Here is a 21,543-nt window from a genome sequence, read left to right as displayed (position 1 = left end):
ATGTGATTCAGTTATGTAGTTCTGTATTTCAAGAAAATACAAATGAGAGTTCATGCATGTTTCCACTTTGTGACAGCTAAAAGATGATAGAGGTTACACAACAGAAGGATAATGCTTCAGATTTGAACAAAGACATGATTGAGAAATTGGTGATGTTCAGCCAAGATTAGGGAAGCTGTTAGAAGGAATAGCAATGACGCAAAGTTATCTAGAATCCAAAGGGGAAAAGGTGCTTTAGAGCAGATGTGTGTGTCCTCACCACCCCTGCTGGTACCTCCTTAAAGACGTTTCTCGGCTTGCATGGAAGTTGCACAGTCCGGGGCGATGAGGGTGTATAGCAAAGTCGTCCTACCTCTCTGCCTCCTTAATTCCAACACTGCTTTGCTGGAACTGCAGGAAGATGCAGCAAGTGTACTCGCATCCCCTCCAAAGCACCTTTTCTGCATCAGGCCCAGATTGCAGCACATTCCTAAGTAAAAGGAAAAGATAATAAGATACTTTGAATCCTGCAGTCCAATTAATATAAGAGTAGTGCACACATAGACACTTGTGTTCTGGCTCTCTCTCTCTCGATATTGAAGCACTTGTTGGGAGAATTGGTACAAGATTGTAATGTCTTCCTTAATGCATTTTGCCTCCTCTCTCCTCCTCCTCTTGTTTTTTCCAGGAACTGGATCATTTTGGTCTGCCAGAGATGTTCTCCCTGAATTCATGTAGAAGAGGTAAGATGTTGATTGAAGTTGGGAGTAGAAGGGTGGGGGTCCTACAGAGGGCCTCTGAGTATAAAGATCCTTGCACATCGTCCCACCCAGCCTTTTGTGGGGCTGGAGTTCCTTCTGTTGCCGTGAATGCAATTCCAGCAACGCCCAGTCAGTGCTGGTTCCAGGCCACACTGTGAACTGAGAACTTTGGCTGCTACCAACACTGGGTTCTTGTTACTTCAACTTACTTCAGTCCTAAACTGAAAATCATTGTATGCCTTAAGGTTAGGGTTAAGATTAGGATTGTATGCCAGTGTGTTGGATTGCAATTCCCATGGTCCATAGCCAGCATTCCCAGAAGTGATGGGAGTTGAAGTCTGGCCCATCTGAAGCTCATCCAATCAGTGCAGGTTGCCTTAGGATAAGCTTCCGTATCCAGGCTCCCTCCAGATGAACTGAGATTGCAGGCCCCCGAATTCCTCAGCCAGGATGGCCTTGGGGCAGAACAGATTCAGAGAGTCAGCATGTTTAACCCGTGCCCCAATTTGACCCTTTGCTGAAATTGATTGTGAACATGCAGCTGTATTACTGTGATCCATAACAGATCCATGTTTTAGATCAGTCTTTCCCAACTTGATTTATCCTCCAGATTTCTTCCTCAAGGCCATCCCAGTTAGGAATTCTGGAAATTGTATCCTGAAAATACCAGATTGAAGAAGGTAGTTTTAGAGTTTCAGGAGCTGTGTTGGTAATGGTTTTCCCCCCCTCGAAATAGGATTCTGCTGCCATTACTTGTGCAGAACACCTTGTGCTAGTTTTTCAGACTAGATTAATTTTGCTTCCCCCCCCCCATTTGGAACAGCCACACATATTCCTTTAACCCATGACCCCCTCTTGTTCTTACTTCTTCCCCTTTGTTCTACCCTAGCCAAGTCACTGTTCTTGGAGCTGAGATCTTTACACCCCTTTCTCAACTTGGACCAGATTGTCTCTTCATTTAGCTGATTAGTTCTCCACAGTAACCTCTAAAGCCATCACTTATCTTTGCCCCGAGCTCCAGCTGATGATCCTAAAATAAGGTGTTTCTGTAGAAATCACAAAGTCATTACAGGAGCTGCAAGAAAGATAAGGAGGGAGCAGTTATGGGAGTAACCAAGCATTCTGTCACCTCTGCAGCCTTGTGACTAAAGGCAGGGGAAATTCTCCATGAGTATAAAGCATTTAAGGGATATTTTCCCAACCGCAGCTGGCAGGTGAGTTTGGGTGCCTGCTGATGGCTGAACCGACTGCAAAACCCAAAACCTGGAATCCAGACGGTTGGCCAGGCGCCAAAGGAAAGGGGCAGGATTCCTCATGAGAAGGCTAGTGGTTTGTCACGGATGCCGTGGCAATGCTGGGATGAGAGAGGACAGTAACAGTTACTTCCTGTCTACCTCAGATCAAAGCCGCTTCCACTTCCTGCCATAAGAGGGGCCAGCTGTGCCTTCGACCTCTTCTGTTCCCTACTAGACAAAATGTCGTGATGACCTGCTTGGAATGCTTGATGTGCTTTAATAAACAGAAAAAGAATTTTGAGTTTGGCATCTTTCCTACACATTCCATGATCAAAGCTGAACGCTTTTCTATCGCTCTCCGTGACAAACCACCAGCTGGGCTCACATGGGGCTTGTTGCCCATCCTCACCCTTGTTTTTCAGCTCTGCATAACTGTTTCCCAACTCTTTCCTACCTGTTGTTCTTTGCACTGTTGTTCATACCAGTGTTCCTCAACCTTGGCAGCGTGAAGATGTGTGGACTTCCACTCCCAGAACAGCTGGCTGGGGAATTCTGGGAGTTGAAGTCCACACATCTTCACGCTGCCAAGGTTGAGGAACACTGGTTTATACAACATGTTCCTTCTTCTCTAGGCTTCCTACAGAAATATGTGGAGAAAAGAAATCCTGGCTCATTCTTTCCAGTAAGCTGTGAGCCCTGATCATTCAACCAGTACCCTTACCCTTGTTTCTCATTGTCTCTTTATAGCCCAATTCTTTCTACATTCCCTTGCTATTTCCTGTATGCTGCAATAGAAAGCAGTGGTGGGGCTCCCAGTTCCCTCCAGGGCCAGTTATCATAACTTAAGAATGATGGGAGGGCCAGAGATTCGCCGCAAAGCCCTCACACCCTGGAATAAGCCAAACACTTCTTGATCTGTTGATATAAACCAGCCATCTCATCACAAAACAGGAAGGAGGGCAGTCTCCTCTCCGATTCCCATTCCATTTCACCTCCACAGAGCTCCATCTGTGGCTATGATCCACCTAAGCAATGTTCCTAGCCCTTGTAGAAAACAAATCCGGCCACTGCGCAGTCCCTTCCCTGGCAACATGGACACGATTCTCCAGTCAGGGTCAGCGAGACTCCAGTGGTCTTTCTTTCTGGCAGCAGTGACCTCCTTGGGCCACTTCCTTTTGGGTTTCTGGGCAGAGGTTGAGCCGTCCCCTGGCCGGATCCTTGAGGACGGGTAGCCGGGCTGTTCTCTTCTGGAAATGCAACTTCTCAGCTGCCTCAGAAAGAAGGTGGCAGCTTTGTCTCGATTTCCTGCCCTGGTCGATGCCCAAGGTGGCTTCTCTTCCAGGAGTGGGCGTGGATGGACGGCTGTGTGGGAGGAAGGCCTGGTGGTGCAGCTCGTTTGTTCCATGGGGTCGGGTGCCTTGGAGTCTGGCCGATCGTCTGCTTTTTCTGCGAGGAGGAGGACCCGGGCCTGGTGGCAGAGCGCCTGGGGTTCTCTCTGTGGGCTGCCGGCCCTTGCACGCTCCCACCTCCTTGGGTGGGCAAGTGGCTGGAGCTTAGCCAACATGGTCTCTGTCTGCCTCCCTGGGATCTGTCCACTGCCACGGATTTGCTCCTTTGTTCTTGGTTGTTATCAGTTGCTGGTTGGGGAACAGCACTTCGTGAGACTGTCCTAAAGGGGTGCGTTTCCTCATCCAAGACGGGCTGCGAAGGCACCTGGAATTGAAGGACGAAAGGGCCAGTAGTCCGCCCATCTGGCGGCAGGATCGCTTCCATCTTGACGAAGTGGTGCGTGTGCCAGGTGCCTTCCGCGGTACAGAAATAGCGTTGTGGTCTCGCGCTGCCACGGCCTGGGCGAAAGCGCAGCCTCGCCCTCGCGCAAGAGGCGCAGTCTTGCTTCCACCGGTGCTCAGCCTGCCTCTGTTCTCACTCTTGCTGTGTGAACGGGCTCCGCACCTCGGGATGCATGTGAGACCTGTGTGTCGGGGCCATCGCATCCCCCGCAAGGAGGTGCTGAGCGGCCCTTGACGTTGTGCACCTGTCAGTCCGCTAAAATGGGAAGGCGGCATTTTTGCCCCTGCACAATCTGGGGGGGGGGGCGCGAGGCCGCTGCCCCCCTCGGTGCTGGCTTGTCTAGGGCCTCCTCATCGGGGGCCAAAGTTCGCCTGGCCTTCAAGTTTCATAGTCCTGCGGCAGCCGCCTGTGCGCTGCTTGGGGACGAGAGCTCGCGGGTCGTCGCCCCGCTTACCTGGGGGAAGGAGTGGGTCGAGCGCCCCGCCATGGGCGCTCCCCCCGCTTCCCCGTTGCAGGAGCGGCGGCCTGACGCGGGGGGGGGGGCTCCGGCTGCGGCTCCTGCTCCTGCCCTTGGCCGCGGGGGAAGCTGATCTTTCTGGGGGCCCCGTTTCCGCGGCTGTTCGGGCTGGCGCCGCGCGGGGGCGCCCTCGGCCGGCCGCTCTGCCCCGCCCCGCCCCGCCGGCAGGCGCTCCTCCCGCTTTCTCGTCTGCCCCGGCTCCGGCGGCGCTCCCGCATGGCGGTTCCCTGCCGGCTCTTCCAGGCCCTCCTGCGCGGCGGCGGCGCGGCGGAGCTCCCGCGCTGGGCGCCTTCGGGACTGGGCGGCCCGTGGCCGGGGCGCTGGTGCCACCGCGCGGCCGGGTCAGAGCAGCCGGAGGAGGGGGAGCAAGGCGGCGGCGGCGACCAGGAAGCCGCGATGGGCCGGCAGGGCGAGCTCCGTCCTGGGGGACAAGGGGACGCCGAGGGCGGCGCCTGCCTCCGGCTCTCGCTGCCGAGGCTGTCGCGGAGTAAGTGGCCTTTGCGCCTCGGGGGGTTCCGTCCCGCTCCCTGCCCCCGGCGCCGGGGGGCCCCAGGCCGCCCCTTCGGAAAGGGAGCCCAGGGTCGGGGGACTGGCCCCAGGCACGGCGGGGCTCCGCTCCCCTTGCCCCGGCCCAGAGCCCAGCGGCCACTGGGAAGGGCGGGCCGGCTTCTCGCCCCGCCGCTCCCCGCGCCCGGAGAATGGCCGCTGGGCCGGGGGCGTCGCGCAGCCTCGCCCAAGGGCGGCCGGGGGCGGCTCGGGCCGCGCCGGCGGAAGGCGGCGGGCGAGGGCTCCGCGGCGCCGCAGAGGTCGGCAGCCCGCCCTCCCCCCCTCCCTCCCCGCGGCGCCCGTGCCGGGGAGGGTCTCTGGGAAACGGCGTCGTGCTTAAAAGCGGCACGGACGCGGTAGAAGGGCCTCGCTTGTCACCTTAGCCGTTCACACGGCCCGAGCCGAGTATCCGGGTCAGCGTCCCAGGCGGCCCCTTGCTTGGTTGGACCACCCAACCGTGATCCTCAGGGAGCCTGGCCAGCAAATGAGCGGCGTGCGTGCGCGCGCTAGTCCCGCACCTGGAGGCCAGGATTGGCGGCGTCTTAATGAAGGTGCAGTCACTTGGGGTGCCGACCCTGGTCTGTTTTAAACCGTTTCTCCGCTAACAGAAATTCCTTTTCCCACTTCTGGATGATGAGGGTTAGCCCCATCCAGCATTCTGTGGAATCAGTAGCGGTATATTCGGGTCGCTTAATTGCAGTGGTCAGCCTGCGTATCCAAATCTTGGACTCTCCACTGTCAGATAGCTAAAAAATAGAAGACAAGTGGACGTGTCATCCTGTTCCCGTGGGGAATGCACTTGCACGTGGTCCGCATAGAATCCATAAGGGGAGATTGGTCTCTGATAGACCTCCCTCCGACTTACCTGCCCGCATGCTTGAAACCAACTAAGCTGACTTCATTTTGAATAGATAGCCTGGATTTATCGGCATTCTTGCGCTTCCCATGGAATTCCCTTGTTGCGGAGACCCAGAAAGCCCACTCAATCTTGGCCTTCAGTCACTGGTTAAAAACATTACTGTCATAAGGCCTTGATGGTCTGGATGCCTGGCTACAGTTTGGGGGTCCCTTTTATCACTAGGGTCTGCATTAGCTAGCTATGCTACATCATTAGGAACGCTTCAGCCCCATCGGGTTTTTCCCTGTCAGGCCTCCAGAGAATTGGGCCACAGATCCCTGATCCTCATCTTGTCAGATGCAAGTGATAAGATATGCCTTCCCCGCTAGAAGCATCATCCTAGGAAAGGCTGTGCGGAAGAGAGACATTTTGGATTGCCCTGAAAGCTTCTCAGGGTTCTGTCCATCTGTTTAAACCAACTCTTTCCTCAGAAATGTCCTATATTTTTCTGGTACTTTTCCTCCTTGCCTTCTGTTTAGTAATTGGATGAGTTACTTCCTCTTTCCCTGGGTCCAGAAGTCTAATTTTTCCAAACCCTGGGTGTGCATTTCTGTGGGCCTGTGAGCAAGAAAGTGCCCTCTGGATCTTTTGGGTGAACAGTCTGGCATGCTGGCTGAATCTGTGGGCGAGATGGATGGAGTGAGTGACGTGATGGAAGAGCACACTGAAAGTTCGCACTAGAGTGAGCAGTGTTCGAATTGCACCCCACCCCCAGCGACGGTAACTTGTTGTTCCAGCATTTTGTGTCCGCATGACTCAAACTGGAATACTGAGATTTCAAGTTTTGCATAAACGGTGTTCTACCATCTGCTGCAGCGGGACAGAGCCACGGCAGACGCTAAGTTAGCGCCGCCTCCCTTAACGTGGCACACCCTGAGCTTTCACAGCCAGCTACAACTAAAGGAGTCCCAGGCATCGCAGTCCCAAGTTGAGAAAAATGAATGTGTGGCATGTTTATATGGTGACTGATTGGCAACAGCAAGAATACGATCTTTCTCATGTTTTATTGCAGATACAAGAGATTTGCTGAAGGAATTTCCCCAGCCTAAAAACCTCCTCAACAGTGTTATTGGACGAGCCCTCGGTATCTCTCATGCAAGAGATAAGCTAATCTATATCCACACAAATGGGCCACGGAAAAAGGTAATGATGCTTTGGCACTTTCTCAGAAGCATCATTTCCGCCTGCTTACGAGTGAAGGAACTCTTAATGGGGAATCAGTTGCACAAAAGTAGTCAGGAAGGCCCGTTCTCAACTCACCGGTGACCCGGGAGCAGATCTCAACAGAGCTCTGTTTGGCATCCCATTGGCAGTGTGAAAACTGGATCGGAAATGCTGGGTTATGACATTTGATACCTTTTCCTCTTGATGAGTGGTTTCAATAGGGTGTGGAAGGGCTGTGCTCTTACTGTATTTTTGCGTTGCTGTATCTTGTACGGTTTCATTAGAGGCGGTTTTGCTGGGTTCTCTTGTGTGTTTCCCCTTGGCTCCGCTGGAAGAAGAGTGCCCCCCCACCTGCTCAGGGTATGAACTTTCTGTGCAGGCATCCGAGTGTCCGAGGGACTCCTTGCTGTCTCAGCCCGGTAGCCTTTCGGTTCCTTTCCCGTTTTTATTTAGTCCAAGACTTTCTCCTCTTTTATTCTGGCCTCTTTGTTTCCTCCTATTTTGTAGATTCTCTCTTTTTAATCTGATACTTTCACCATTCACATGTCTTCACTTTCTCTACATTAGAGCTCTCTAGGCCTCTCTCTGAGTTTCTCTTCCCTTCCTTCCTTGTTGTTTTTTGTTTTTTGGGGGTTTTTTTGTAGATTTTTGTAACAGCACTGGGGTGGGTGAGTCTGCTTTGACCCCTAATCCGTATTTCTGTGCTTGCAGTATGTGGCGTGTATTATTTTCTGTGTTAGAGTTTTTGGTAATCCTTTCTCCAAAGCCACTTTCACCTTCTCTGCCTGCACGTTTCGCCTTTTATTGACTTCTCCCTGAGGAGTGGGTCAAAGAGAGAGCCCCAGCCTGGCTCTCTGAGCAGGATTTAAACTCAACCCTTCCTTTCCCTCATCTGGTCTGCAAGCTATTATACCTGCACCATCCTAGTCCTCTCAGATGATCTCATTTGGGTTTGCACCATCCTGATATCCTGAGAGGGAAGAGAGGTTGAACATGCTCTCAACAGAAGGTTGTGAAGGCAGAGCCAGCTGTGGACCAGAATTGCCCATAGTTGGGAGGTGTGTTTGAGCTGGTGGCTTGTGGAGTGGAGCGGACTCCCTTTGCCCGAGGTAGCCAGGGCAGGAGAGCCCCCAGTTCGTTTGATGGCTTGATCTTCATCTCTCCACAGAAAGTCACGCTGCTCATCAAGTGGCCAAAGAATGTGGAAGTGGAAGGCTATGGGACCAAGAAGATCGATGCTGAGAGACAGGCTGCAGCAGCTGCTTGCCATCTCTTCAAGGTGATGGCCAGGGCTGGTTTCCCTCCCCTTCCATGGCTGGGTCAGGAACCAGTTTTGGCTTCCTTGGTGGCTCTTCCATCTGGCCAGTTGAAGGGCAGGAGCTCAGGGTGGACTCAGTAGCTGTTGAAGACCAGCCTGGCTTTAGGTCAGGAACCCGTTTTTCCCACACACAGGAAGCTTTTCATCTGGCAGGGTGGGTGATGCCCCTCAGCTTTCCCTACCTTTTACATTCTGTGGCATTTGGAGCCAGAGGGCAGACAGAGTAGCAGAAGACATCAGAGAAAAGGTCCTGAAAGTTTAGGGTGGGGTTGGCAGCAGTTTGCATCTAGCTTCCCACAGTTTTGACTAGAGTATCAATCTAAAAAAGTGGAAAGTTTTCTGTCTGCCTTCTTCCTCCTCCTTACTGTTTGGGACAGGGCAGGGCACCAGTACCATTTAGAGAGCGCTGAAGAGGAGCTTCATTTCCTCTCCAGGGCTTCAGTTCCCCTGCAGCTATTCTGGGACAATCCCAAACGGTTCATTCAATCCCGGATACCTTCTTTGACCCAGCAGGCCTATACGGTAATCATGCTTATCAAAATTAGAGGTTGATTCCCTTTTTTACCAAAAAAAAAACTGATTTGCAAATGAAGCTACTCATGTAGGTCATAATAATGAGATTTAAAACACACGCCCGCGCGCACACACACACGCACACTGTTCCTAAATCCTGGATTTTTTACCAATTTCAACCTGCATGTATTCCCTCTTAATCCATACCTAGTATTAAGGCACGGATTGTTTAACTACAAGTAGTCCTCAAGTTACGACCATTTATTCAGCAACCATTCGAAGTTACGAGGGCACTGAATGAATGGTGGTTAAGACCGCTCCTTGGATTTGCAGCCATCCCAGCACCACTGTGGTTACGCAATCACAATCTGAGCGCTTGCAACCTGCTCACACAATGGTTGCAGTGTCCCAGGGGTCACGTGATTGCTATTTGCACCTTTCCCTGTTGGTTTCCTACAAGCAAAGTCAATGAGGAAGCCAGCAGTGAAGGTCACAAGTCACTCAGGTAAGGCTCCCCCACCCATCCACTCTCCCATAACCCCTCTGTGCTCGTGCCACGCCTCCCTGGCCACTTGCGCACCCTCTCCCACCTGGCAACAGCCACCATAAGCACCATTGTGCCACACCTCTCCGGCCATTCGTGCACCCCCTTGCTCCTTCTCCCACCCGGCACCCACTTACCTGCCTGCCAGCCTGCTGGCAAGCCACCTAAGACTAGCAACTTCCTGCCAGCTTCTCCACTGACTTTGGTTGTTGGCAGGAAATTGCAAGGAGATCCTCACTTAACAACCTGTGATTTTTGCTTAACAATGGCAACGGGATGGCCATTGCTGAGCGATGAGGTCAAGTGACATCACACTTTACGACCACATTGCTTAGTGACAGAATTTCCGGTCCCAATTGTCGTCATAACTTGAGGACTACCTGTATGGTTTATTCAATAAAACAGAATTGGTACAAAACATATTAAGCCTGGAAAAGCAAGCAATAAGATGGCTTCATGTGATGTGGGAATCCAGCCTATAAGTCCCTCACTTCCTCCCTGTCACCCCTGCTCAAAATTTGTCATGAACACACACGCACAGTTGCTGTCTCTCCGAGTTCAGTTGCAGCTTTAAATCCAGTTGTGAAACTTCCTGGCCTGTGCGCAGGATGCACGCTCTGCGTACAGAAGTTCTGAGTCCAATCCCTGGCAGATCTCAGCTTTATCGCTGGAAACTGATTGCGACAGAGTAGGCCTGGGAGAAGGGCCAGTTTTTAGGATATACGTTCTCATCTGATATAAAGAAGCTGCGCATATTTGAGTGGGTCAAGACCTTCTCAGTTGACCAGCAGGCTTAACCAGGAGGGATTTGGGAATGCCAAAAAGTGGTAGATTGCCAACATGCCAGTGTTGAGAACAAGCTCGTCCTCCGTATGCAGTCAAAAGTATTTTTTCCCCTTCATCTGCCATGGCCGTGCTGACAGCCTCCTTTTCCCTACTCCAGGGTTGGGGCTTGCTGGGACCCCGGAATGAGCTTTTTGATGCCGCAAAGTACCGCATTCTTGCCGAACAGCTGGGCTGCCCTGACAAGAGGTGGTTCTCCGAAAGCCACTGGCGCTCCAAGTCCGGCCCTTCCCTGGCTGACATTTCGACCTGCTGGAGGCGAATGGAGCCTGAGGAGCCTGTCCACCCGCTGGAGCACAGCCAGCTCCCCAGACCCATCCGAAACGAAGAGCTGGAGGAGGGGGAGCTGGAGGAGGGGGAACTGGAGGAGGGGGAGCTTGAAGAGGAGGCCATTGACGTTAGCGACTGTCTGTCCATGGCGCCGCCGGGAGCTCATACCCCTCCCAGAGACATTAGGTACAGCCTCTGGTACACTGGCCCACCCAGGGGGACTCGTGAGCGCTGACTAGGGACGGAGTCTCGACGGGTGCCTTGGAGGCCTCTCCCCTGGAACACCCCTTGGGCCCTTAGAGCATTCCCTTCTTGGGGAGCCTTCTCCGTCTGCCTCTTATTCGGACCATGGTAGCCTCGGGGGGAGAAAGGCCACCCAGCTTGCATCTTCCCCAGCCGGTGCAAGGGCCCGCCTGTGTCTTTGGCCACTGCTCTCCCTAAGGTGGCCCTAAATCATCTTGGGCACATTCTAGAATGCCAGGAGCTTCTGCTGGGCAATGTGATGCAACAGTTCAGCGCCTACCTGCCTGGGCAGCATGAAAGACCTGCTTGGTAGTGCTCTGGGTCTTCTTCTGTGGCCCCCAGCCTCACTCAAATGTGTGTCCCTCGAGAGCGGTTGGTTAGGAATGTCCATCCTCAGTTTCCTGTTTCAAAGAAGAATTAAAAGGAGGGGGATTTGGCCCTGTGGGCTCCAGAGGGAAAAAAGAAAGCTAGGAAGTCGTGTTTTTGTGGGGGTGGCAGGGGGAACATCTTTGCTTGTGGTTGGGTGGGGGCCACTGTCTCCCGGGCCTCCAGCCCTCTCCAGGGTCCTCCCGTCATATTCCTCCGCCTGTCTATAGGTAGCATCCTTAATCCATCCTTTAAAGATGGTTACTAATGCGCGGACATCCAACCCAGTTGCGCTGCGCTCCCAGTAATAAAACGGGTGCCGGTGTGCAAGGCTTTCAGCAGCCAGGGATCCCTGGAGAGGCTGCAGGGAGACGGAACCTCCAGATCCAGTCCAGCCCCTGCCTTTTTTTTCCCACAGGGATGGGTTCTCGCTGGAAATGACAGATGACAACACTGCCCTCCGGGCACTGACCCAGTTTCCTCTGCCCAAAAACCTCCTAGCCCAGGTGATCCAAATTGCCACGTCCTCGTCCACCGTCAAGGTGAGTTGCCCCCAAAGCAGGACAGTTTCCCCAGGGCTGGAGGAGACAGGCCAGGTCCCCCAGGTGGGACAGGTCAGGAATGCGGGGGTGACCGCAGCCCCTCCCCACAACTCGGCCCTTCTGCAGGAGTACATGCAGTTCCGGACGGTCGGCACCAAGACCAAGATCTGCAAGTTGACGCTCCGCTGGCCTTGCCCCATGACCTTCGCTGCCAAAGGACGCCGTAAGGTGGAAGCCGAGAACAAGGCCGCCGCTCTGGCCTGCCAGAAGCTGAAGGTGAGTGGCTGGCACGGCAGGCAGGCCTGAGGCATGCTCGAGCCGGGCCACCGTATCCTCTTCGTTCAGATCCCTGCCTCAGCCCTTGCCTCTGGGCTCGGAGTTAAAATGGCCCCTTTCTGGGCTTCCAGACTTTCCTGATGTTGTTTTCCCTCTTCTGTACTTTGTGTCCAGAGAGGTGCGTGCCATATTAGATGAAGCAATACATCGCTTTCCATTTAAAAGCAAATTTAACATGGATAGGTTAAGAGCCGTCATTCAGTCTATACCAGAGTTTCTCAACCTCTGCCGCTTGGCCGATGAGTGGACTTCAGCTGGCTGGCTGGGGAATTCTGGGAGCTGAAGTCCACTGATCTTAAAGGGCCAAGGTTGAGAGAAACTGGTCCATACTATACAGAATGAAGCAAACCTGGCCTGATTCATCTGCTTATAATTTATTATTTATTTATTGCACTTTACTTCACGTTTCTCTCGCTATACAATTGAGGAAGCACCACAGGAAGAGAGAATAATGCTGAACCCAGAAATACCGAATGCTTGAGCTCTCCGTCCCTCCAGAGGTTCTGCTCCGTGACCTGCGAACGTCGTCTGATCACCATCTCTTCCCTCTTGCTTATTCCAACTCTCCCCCAGGGTTCTTCTCTCCTCTCTCAGCCATTTTCCCAGCTCAGCTGGGGCGGTAAAGGCCAAGCCTCTGCTTTATAACCACCATTCGGAGAACGCCCGTCTCACAGCCTTCACCTTTACGAGCTCCAAAGCGCTGGGAGGAGATGGGAGGAAACGCTGCCCTCCTGCTTTCCCCTCTGCCCTTCTCCCCCATCCCCTCTTCTGGCGTTGGCATCTCCGAGTGCCCACCCTGGCTTCCCATGGGCTCTTGGGGACCCCCCTCTCCCATCCCATCTGCTGCCTCACAGTGCCCTTTTTCCCTCCCAGAGCCTCGGCTTGGTGGACAAGAACAACAATCCTCTGAGCCACGCCATGTACAACATGACTTCCCTGCGGGAGCTGGGTGAGAACCAGAGGAAGCCCTGCCACATCAAGGTCCCTGAGGCCACGCTGCGCAAGATCGAAAACTACCTGAACCACGTAAGCCCGGCTGGTATCAGAGGGTCCAAGCCAAGGGAAAGCAGAGGACATTGGGCAGGGGGAGGAGGAGAACCAGGCAAGGCATCACAGCCCAGCCTCTGCCGAGCCGATGTCCCTCCGGTGCGTCAACCGCAGGGTCAGGCCTTTCTGGGGGGCAGGAATCTTGCAGGAGCGGCGGCAGATCACGGGGCTCCCTTTGCCCTTCCTTTCCCCCAGTACCCCGTGGACAGCCGAGAGTCTCGGCCGCGGCTCGCAGATGACATGATGAACTTGAGCAAGGAGACCGGGGGGGCCCTCAGCGATGCCATCACGGGCAAAACCTACATCCCCCTGTCCGAATCGGAAGAGGTGCGCCTCAGTCAGAATCTCCTGGCGCTCTGGAAGCGGAGGGGCACCTTGTGGCAGGATAGCCACCCCCTGCCCGTGGATTCCCACAAGGAAGCCATCCTCTCCGCTGTGGAGCAGAACCCGGTGGTGGTGATCGCCGGGGACACCGGCTGCGGGAAGACCACCCGCATCCCCCAGTTACTGCTGGAACACTTCATTCTGGAAGGGCGCGGTGCCCAGTGCAACATGGTCATCACGCAGCCCCGGCGGATCAGCGCCATCTCCGTGGCCCAGCGGGTGGCTCAGGAGCTGGGTCCCAGCATGAGAAGGAACGTGGGCTACCAGGTGCGGCTGGAGAGCAAGCCGCCTGCCCGAGGGGGAGCCCTGCTCTTCTGCACCGTGGGCATCCTGCTGCGGAAACTGCAGGGCAACCCCCGCCTGGAGGGGGTCAGCCACGTCATCGTGGACGAGGTGCACGAGCGGGATGTCAACACCGACTTCCTGCTCATCCTGCTCAAGGGGATCCAGAAGCAAAATCGCAACCTGCGGCTGGTGCTGATGAGTGCCACCGGAGACAACCAGCGCTTCTCCCAGTACTTTGGAGATTGCCCGGTGGTCAAGGTGCCCGGCTTCATGTATCCAGTCAAGGAGTACTACCTGGAGGAGATCCTGGCCATGCTGGGTCGGCATCGCCACTATGAGATCAAGGTGGGCTCTCCGGCGAGCTGAGCTGAGGGGGCTGCACGGGGGCACTTGTGTCCCCCTTTCACTTGCTCCAGAGAGGAAATGGCCAAGCAAGAGGCTGGGGGGCTGGCTGCAGTTGAGGGCAGGAAGCAGCATTCTGGGAGAAGCAAGGCCGATGTTAATCGTATTTCCAAAATACGATTTGGCCAGCCGTGTCGACAGAGTTTGCCTTGCAAGGTTTCAGTCAACAGAAAGCAAGTGGAGGGCCGAGCTTCTCTCTCTGGCCACAGCACCCATCCTCACGGGCTCATCGAAGCTGCAGCTGGGCCACGCCCTGGGCGCAAGGGAGCCGGCCTCTCTGCAGCAGGGGGGAGGAGAAACTGAGGAAAGGGGGCCGGAGGGAGGGAGGGCTGGGGGCCCTGTTGCAAGAAATGGGAAAAGGGGGAAATCCTGTGCCGGAAGGGCCGCATCTCCTTTGAGCTACAGCAGGCCCTCCACTGCCAGGGCAAATTCTGCCTCTCCTTTCGCCCCTAGCAATCAGACGAAGAGTGCATCCTCGACCTTGAGCTGATCACTGACCTGGTCCTTCAGATCGATGCCCACGGAGAACCAGGTGGGTCAGGGTCTCCGTCCCGCCCCCTCCGCAGCTCTGGCAGATTCACCGGAGAAATCAGTCCGGACTGTCCGGGTTCGCGTGTGACGATAAGACAGTTGCTGTGCTTTGGGTTGCGGGTATTCGGGGAACCTTGCCAGCCCTCCACCAGTTACCGATAATTCACCCAACTGTGATTAGCACAGTCTGTGAATCCCGTTGCTACATCCCATGTAAAATGAAGCTTCGGGGAGTGGTTTGCCAGGGCTCTGGTTGGGAGGGGAAGAGCTTTTAGAGACCCACAGAATTAGGGAGCCGTAAAGAGCATCTGTGGGTGCTCAGCGTGGCTTTACGCCTGTGCAGCAGCTCTCAGGTCAGAGGGTCTGAAGGGCAGCTGAGCGCCTCCCTTGGGGTGAGGGTCGAGCGGTGCAGGCGAGCCTTCCTGTCCTGGTTCTTTGCAGGCGGCATTCTCTGCTTCCTTCCGGGCTGGCAAGAGATCAAAGGAACGCAGCAGCGCCTCATGGAAATCCTTGGATCCCACAGCAGCCGCTATCTCATCTTGCCAGGTGAAGAGGCTGTTCCTGCCATCCCTTGCTCCCTGGGGTGGGGCTGGGGCTACCGGGAACCGGAGTTCAGCTGCCTCCGGAGAGTGCCAGGCCAGCCTCCTCCCGCGACAGTTCCTAGAAAAGTTGAGAATGTCACGAGTCCCGTTGGGGAAAACGGGGGCCTGATGCTAATGGTTGCTTCCGTCTCCCTCCTCCCACCCGTGCACCCCCTTTAGTTCATTCCAATATCCCGATGATGGACCAGCAAAACATCTTCCCACGTCCTCCTCCTGGCGTGCGAAAGATTGTCCTGGCCACCAACATTGCCGAAACCTCTATCACAATCAACGACATCGTGCATGTGGTGGACAGTGGGACCCACAAGGAGGAACGCTACGATCTGAAGACCAAGGTTGGTCTGAGCCTGGTGGGCTCTAATTTGCGTGGCTTCCCAGCCCTTTCAGAGAGGTGGCGGCTGTTCTTCCCCAGCACATCTCTTTGATTAGATCAGGGGTGCTGGGGAACCTGTGGGAGGAGGAACGGTTATTGTGGGGCTTCTTAGTGGCCAGGAGATCCTTTCTGGCCTTCATGCTTTGTTCCTCCCACTGGTGCTTTCTAAGAGCAACCCTCAGGTGTTGCACTTGCCTTGGAAGAGTTTCTGCGGCCCCAGGCCATGGGGCTGTCGGGCATGACTTCACATCGAGATGCCCCACAGAGTGTTCAGCCTGCTTGGTGCGGTGGTGTTCTACCAGCAGGGGCTTGGGGCACAATGTCCCTGGGCTGCTTCGTCCCAGGGCTCCGTGGTCCCAAACAGGTTTTCATCCAGGTCCGAAGATGCTTAACCGGCAGAAGGTCAGGCGGTGGGCGAGACGGTCCGCTTCCTCTCTTTGCAGGTCTCGTGCCTGGAGACCGTCTGGGTGTCTAAGTCCAACGTCGTCCAGAGACGAGGGCGGGCCGGCCGCTGCCAGTCGGGCTTTGCCTACCACCTCTTTCCTCGCAGCCGCCTGGACAGAATGCCCACCTTTCAAGTGCCTGAAATCTTGCGCACCCCTCTGGAGAACCTGGTGGTTCAGACCAAGATCCACCAACCGGAGAAGACAGTAGGTGGAGCGCCTGCCAAGCCTGCCTCGCTGCTGCCAGAACCGCCTGGCCGCCTCTGTTCTGCCGTTTCCCCATTATGGTCTTTTACAGCAGAGCAGCTAAGAGCTCTGAGTGTGAATGGCACAGATGGTATCCCTAGAGCTGGTCTGAGCAAGGCTCTGCTGTTTTAGAATTGGTTAATGCCAGAGGTACCCTACCAGTGTCCAAGAGCCTGTGGGCAGACGCTGCCAGTCCAGGGCAAAAACTGGGAATACCTGCCAATCTATTCCCCCCATGCCGTGTTTGAATTATGCCAAGGATGCCTGAAACAGGTGACCATCTTCCTATTGCCTAAGCCATAGTTGCAGACTCAAACTCTATAGCTGATGCTGCTCCTGAGCCTGGAAAATGCTTTAAAGTATTTTGTGAACAGGTCCTCTTCCTTGCTGATCCCGAAGGAGCATTCAGAGGGTTAGGTAAGGAGGGCCGGAATGCGCCTTCTCCTGGACTGATCCTCATGCTGTGCGTGGTTTTGGCTTGCAGGCCGTCGAGTTCCTCTCCAAAGCCCTGGACAGCCCTGACATCAAAGCTGTGGACGAGGCCGTGATCCTGCTGCAGGAGATTGGTGAGTTCCAGGCAAGCAGGGAGGGATGCCCCACTGCCAGGGAGAATGGCCCAGCTCCTCCATTTCTACCCCTTGCTTCGCTCACGCTGAGTCTCTTCCAGGAGTGCTGGACCACCGGGAGGCCTTGACCACTCTGGGCAAGCGCCTGGCCCAGATCTCCACGGACCCCCGGCTGGCCAAGGCGATTGTGCTGGCTTCCATCTACCGGTGCATACAGCCTCTCCTGCTCATCGTCTCCTGCCTCACGCGGGACCCTTTCAGCAGCAGCCTGCAGAACCGCACGGAGGTGGACAAGGTGAGGAGCCCTGCCGGGGTGCTCGGAGGGGCGGGGCTGCTGGCCGAACCGGGAGGCGCCCCCCATGCTTTGCAACGGTGCTCCTTTTCCTTAGGCCAAGGCCGTGCTGAGCCGAGAGAGTGGCAGTGATCACCTGGCCTTCGTGAGGGCTGTTGCGGGCTGGGAAGACGTCCTGCGGCGCAGGGACAGCCGTGCCCGCGATGACTATCTGCAGGATTACTCCCTCTACGCCCCAAGTTTGCGCTTCATAAACGGTGAGCTTCCCACCCCCCTCAGAGCCCTCTGCGACAATGAAGGAGCGTCCCAGCGCCTTTTCTGTGTGCTGGATTCATTGTAATCCCCGAAGCAGTCTGCAGGCATAAAATGCACAGGAGGAATTGGCTGCTTCACGTCCTGGAGAGTAGCTTAGCTTTTCCTTCATCCAATGCACTTTTGAAAAATGGTGATCCTGCTTCCTCCCTGGGCTTCGTTTTCCCAGCTTCCTACTTTGTCTGTGGGTTGAGAAATTCTCCTTTTTGCCAAGCAGGAGAGCCATTTCCCCAGCCCTGGGGGTGAAAAGAAGAACAGGCCCTCTCCATTCTCCTTCCCCCCGAAGGAACTGGGGAGGACCTGCTGGGGGCTTCCTTTCCCCAGGCTTGAGCGCCCCGGTGTCTCTGCCACCACAGGCCTCGTGAAGCAGTTTTCCGAGAACCTCTACGAGGCCTACCTGGTACCGACTCCTTCGGATTGCCTTTTGCCCTCGTCTGTGTGCAACCAGTACAGCGAGGAAGAGGAACTGGTGAAGGGCGTCCTCATGGCTGGGCTGTACCCCAATCTCATCCAGGTAGGAGAGACCCTTCCCTGCAGGAGTGGGGGCCTTGGCTGCTGATGGACCCCGTGGATTCCCATTCCTAGCCCTGGCAGGCCAAAGGAACAGGATGGTCCCCCGTTCTCTGCCTCTTGGCATTTGGCCTGGTCCAAAGCCCAACGCAGGGGGTTGCACACAAATGGGGGGAGGTCCTCAGGCTGTGGCAAGTGGGGTCCTTTGGAGCTTCCGGAGGGATCTTGGGAGACGGTGCGGCATTCTCTTTTCCCCTTGGTGGTCAGGGGGTTCCTGCGGAGAGCTGCCTTTAGAAACCCCTTCAAGGATGGCCTGGAGGGCCACTCCTGTGTCCCCCGAGGGAAAAGCTCTCTTTGCTGCTCTCACTAATAACTCTCCCTTTTTCCGCAGGTCCGGCAAGGGAAAGTGACCAGGCAGGGCAAATTCAAACCCAACAGCTACACGTACCGGACCAAGGCAGGGACCGTCCTCTTACACAAGTCGACGATCAACAGGTGGGAGGGCTGGGCTTGCGTGGGGCTCCTGCTGGCCAGCTGAGAGCTGCAGGCCAGTGGTGAGACGACCTCTCGTTGTTCCCTCCAGGGAGTCCTCCAAGCTCTACAGCCGCTGGCTGACCTACTTCATGGCGGTCAAGTCCAATGGGGGCGTCTTCGTGCGCGACTCCTCGCAGGTGCATCCACTGGCAGTGCTGCTGATGACAGATACGGACGTACACGTGCGGGGTGAGGAATCCGTCCCTTTCCCTTGTTTGAGAGAATGTGGCCGTGGTTGCCTGGGCCAGTCGAGGCCTCGTGCCCCAAATATCGGACTCTCTTCCTGCTGCCTCAGTTGAGTCGTTCAGGTCACCCAAAAGAGCTTTTCCACCCCCTCCTCCTTGTCTGGAGCCTCCTCTGTCTTCCCCATCCACACGTTGTGCTCCTCGTTAGGGTTTTCCAGAGCTCCTCCAGCTGCACGGGTGCATCGGAAGCAGCTCTCCAGAGGGCAGGGAAGAACTGCTCTGCCCAGCTCCTTCGCCTTGCTTTATCCGGAGTGCAGGTCGCACCTTCGATCTGAGCTGCTGCACCATGCTGGAGGCCGCCACGCTGGAGGCCACATTCCTTACATGCTGGTGGCTCGAAGGGGATGGCAGAAAAGGCGCTCACCCTCCAGGTCACGCTCGTGAGCTTCCAAGCCCCACTTGGCACCTGGGCGACCCAGGGGGCTGGACTAGATGGGCAAGGGTCCGGTCCAGCCTTGGGGCGGTTCTAATGCAGCGATGTATTGCCGCTAAATAAAAAATCTGAGCCAGAGTTGTTACAGTCGCAAATCCAGTGACCAGATGTGGAAAATGATAATCCTGAGGATAAAGGGATAAGAAACAGGACTTTCAGAGTAAGGAGGGTTCCAACACAGCAGTGTTTCTCCACCTTGGCAACTTTAAGACATGTGGACTTCAACCCCCAGAAGCATGGCTGGCTGGGGAATTCTGGGAGTTGAAGTCCACATGTCTTAAAGTCGCCACGGTGGAGAAACTGCAACAGAGACTTGAGGCAATAGCACGTGCTGCAGGTGAGGCCATTACGTGAGATGCAGCTGCTTGTCTGCCTCCTCGAGGACTGTGCCTTAACCTCTCCTTGTCCTTTTCCCCAAGACGACGGCTGGCGTGCAACCATCTCCCTGGTTGACAGCGACTTGCTGGTGCTTGAAGGGGACTCCTACACCATCCGGCTCCTCCGCGACTTCCGGGTGGCGCTCTCCAGGATGGTGGAGACCTGCCTGTGCTACGAGATGGCAGCCATTCCCGGAGATCTCCATCACCAACACAGCCAGCTCTTGGACATCCTGGTCGACCTCCTGAAAGGGCCCACCGGCAGCTTTGGAGCCTAAATCTGGCAGCGGCCGAGAATCTGGACATGGGGACTTGTAATTTGTACAAAGATGTTGAGATATGTTTATTTAAATAAAGTTCTATTTATCCCTTGTGACATCATCTCTCTCATCCCAGAAGATTCCCAGGGCCTGCTCTCCTGTGGTTGGCGTTGCCCTGCGGCGGTTGGGGAGAAAGTGCCCGTTTCTTCCTGCAAGCAGTAGTGAAGGATGCCGGTCGCACGCCTGGAGACCTCCAAGGACAGTGTGGTGGATGGTCCTTGTTCACTCCCCGTGCACGTGGGCCCCGCCCCCATTGGGCTCACACGCAAGGATGGATTTTGTTCCACCCGGTCGAGAACAGGGGCTGCTCACAGTGCACTCGTGCCTCCAGGCCCTGAAGATGGCAACGCAAGACAGGCCGAACATCAGGAAGCAAGCGTGGTGGATCACGACCCCCTTGCTTGCGAGAGGATAGGGTTAGAGCAGTGGAACACGGCACTTGGAAGACTTTCATTGTGCGCTCTGGAAAAGAGCCCCTGCTTGGTTCGGGGGGAACGGACTTGAGGGGCCTCTTCCTCTGCTCCCCGGAGTCACCGCTTGGCCAGACCAGGCTGGAAGGCACAAGCTCTCGCCAGGATTGTGCGGGCAGGGCAAACTCAGAGGCCTCTCTGCTTGTGGAGTCACAACTAGGGTTCTGGAACTGGTTGCATTTCCCCTTGAGTAACGCCAGGCATGGGAGAAGTTCCTGTGCTCCAGTTCAGTGGCCTAGAAGGCCCCCCCCAAAGAAGGGGAGAGAGGCTACCTGGCGTTTTTGTGGCTCACACGCTGGTGAGCCTGTCGGGCTGCCTCTTGCGGTTCCTCCTGCACACCAGTCCTCAGCCCTTGGCTGGCTTTCCCCGAGGTCGTCAGCCCCGGGGTGGACGGCGCCCTGATCTCCTTGGGGTGGTGCCTGTGCTTTGTGGCAAACGCATTACATCAGAGAGGAAACATGGCTGTGGATCGAAGGCAACAGCAGCGAACTGAAGTCCCGCAGAAGGAGTTTGGCCTTCTCTGGCTAAGGGGCTGCTTGGGATGATCCCCTGGACGAGGGAGGGGTTTCTGCGGTGAAAACCGTAGTTCTTCCACCAGGACTTAGGAATCGCCAGTCCCGTTTCCAGGAGCAGTCCCGTTCTGTCTTCCAGAGTGAAGCCTGCTGCCAAAGTCGTCGTCCATCACAGCTTGGTTGCCCAGCCTTGATGATTTCCAGGCAAAGATATGGACACTTCTTTGGCCAAGCTTGGGGAAGGAGATTGTGACCCACACACCCCTCCACTGGCACAGCTGGCACCTTGGGCCCCTCCCTGCTGGAGACTGGTGTGCTTGCTGGCACGCCCAACCTCAGACTCCATCCACACCCTCTCAGCCAGGGCGAGGGGTAGCCGGCTGGCCGCACCCATCGGGACCCATCGGAGGGCCAAAGTGCTGCTGGGAATGTCCCCAAACCTACCTGTGACTCTGATGCTCGGATAGGTCAGTGCTTGTTACTCATCCTGGAACCTTTTTACAACCTAGATTAAAGCTAATAAATGGGGATAAAGTAGCAGCTGTCTTGGCTCTTTTGTTTGTGTGTGTGTGTGTGTGTGTTCTCCCAAGAGCAAGAAGTACCATCCTCTTTTTTCCCAAATGGGTGTGGTGGGGAGGACGTTGAGTGTCCTAAGGTTTTGGTGTGGAAATTAGTTCCTTGGGAAGCAGTCAGTATCTTCTGCGTGGTTTTCGAATTGTACATCAAGAATTGCTAAATGTTGTTCTCCGTGTAAATTACACCCTCTGAGAAAAATTAGGTTCAGCTTTTTGTA

The 21,543-nt window shown here is 55.3% G+C and overlaps 1 protein-coding gene across 2 annotated transcripts in view; it reads left to right on the top strand.

Moving 5' to 3' along the window:
* The window catches only part of DHX30 (DExH-box helicase 30), a 35,685-nt gene extending 14,410 nt beyond the window's left edge, over positions 1-21,275 (top strand). Inside the window, exons 2-20 of one of the 2 annotated variants that reach the window (XM_088150598.1) lie at positions 668-722; positions 6,740-6,870; positions 8,060-8,170; positions 10,210-10,565; positions 11,407-11,530; positions 11,657-11,806; positions 12,740-12,892; positions 13,109-13,927; positions 14,438-14,516; positions 14,957-15,061; positions 15,277-15,452; positions 15,934-16,140; positions 16,664-16,745; positions 16,847-17,040; positions 17,135-17,294; positions 17,706-17,863; positions 18,251-18,354; positions 18,443-18,582; positions 19,491-21,275. In XM_088150598.1, the coding sequence (XP_088006724.1) occupies positions 695-722; positions 6,740-6,870; positions 8,060-8,170; positions 10,210-10,565; positions 11,407-11,530; positions 11,657-11,806; positions 12,740-12,892; positions 13,109-13,927; positions 14,438-14,516; positions 14,957-15,061; positions 15,277-15,452; positions 15,934-16,140; positions 16,664-16,745; positions 16,847-17,040; positions 17,135-17,294; positions 17,706-17,863; positions 18,251-18,354; positions 18,443-18,582; positions 19,491-19,726 (3,513 nt within the window). In that variant the 5' untranslated portion in view covers positions 668-694 and the 3' untranslated portion in view covers positions 19,727-21,275. Of the gene's footprint in view, positions 1-667; positions 723-4,454; positions 4,771-6,739; positions 6,871-8,059; positions 8,171-10,209; positions 10,566-11,406; positions 11,531-11,656; positions 11,807-12,739; positions 12,893-13,108; positions 13,928-14,437; positions 14,517-14,956; positions 15,062-15,276; positions 15,453-15,933; positions 16,141-16,663; positions 16,746-16,846; positions 17,041-17,134; positions 17,295-17,705; positions 17,864-18,250; positions 18,355-18,442; positions 18,583-19,490 lie in introns of those variants that run through there. The other variant, XM_088150597.1, reaches the window with a different exon arrangement.
* The last annotated feature ends 268 nt before the right edge of the window (positions 21,276-21,543 follow it).

The sequence above is a fragment of the Python bivittatus genome, unplaced genomic scaffold (genome assembly GCF_059951505.1).
Source record: "Python bivittatus isolate LINGU-HERP-01145 unplaced genomic scaffold, Pbiv_v1 ctg000610_np1212, whole genome shotgun sequence".
NCBI classification, from domain to species: Eukaryota; Metazoa; Chordata; class Lepidosauria; order Squamata; family Pythonidae; genus Python; species Python bivittatus.
The sequence above is the reverse complement of the archived record's forward strand: the minus strand, read 5'-3'. Positions and strand labels throughout refer to the sequence as shown.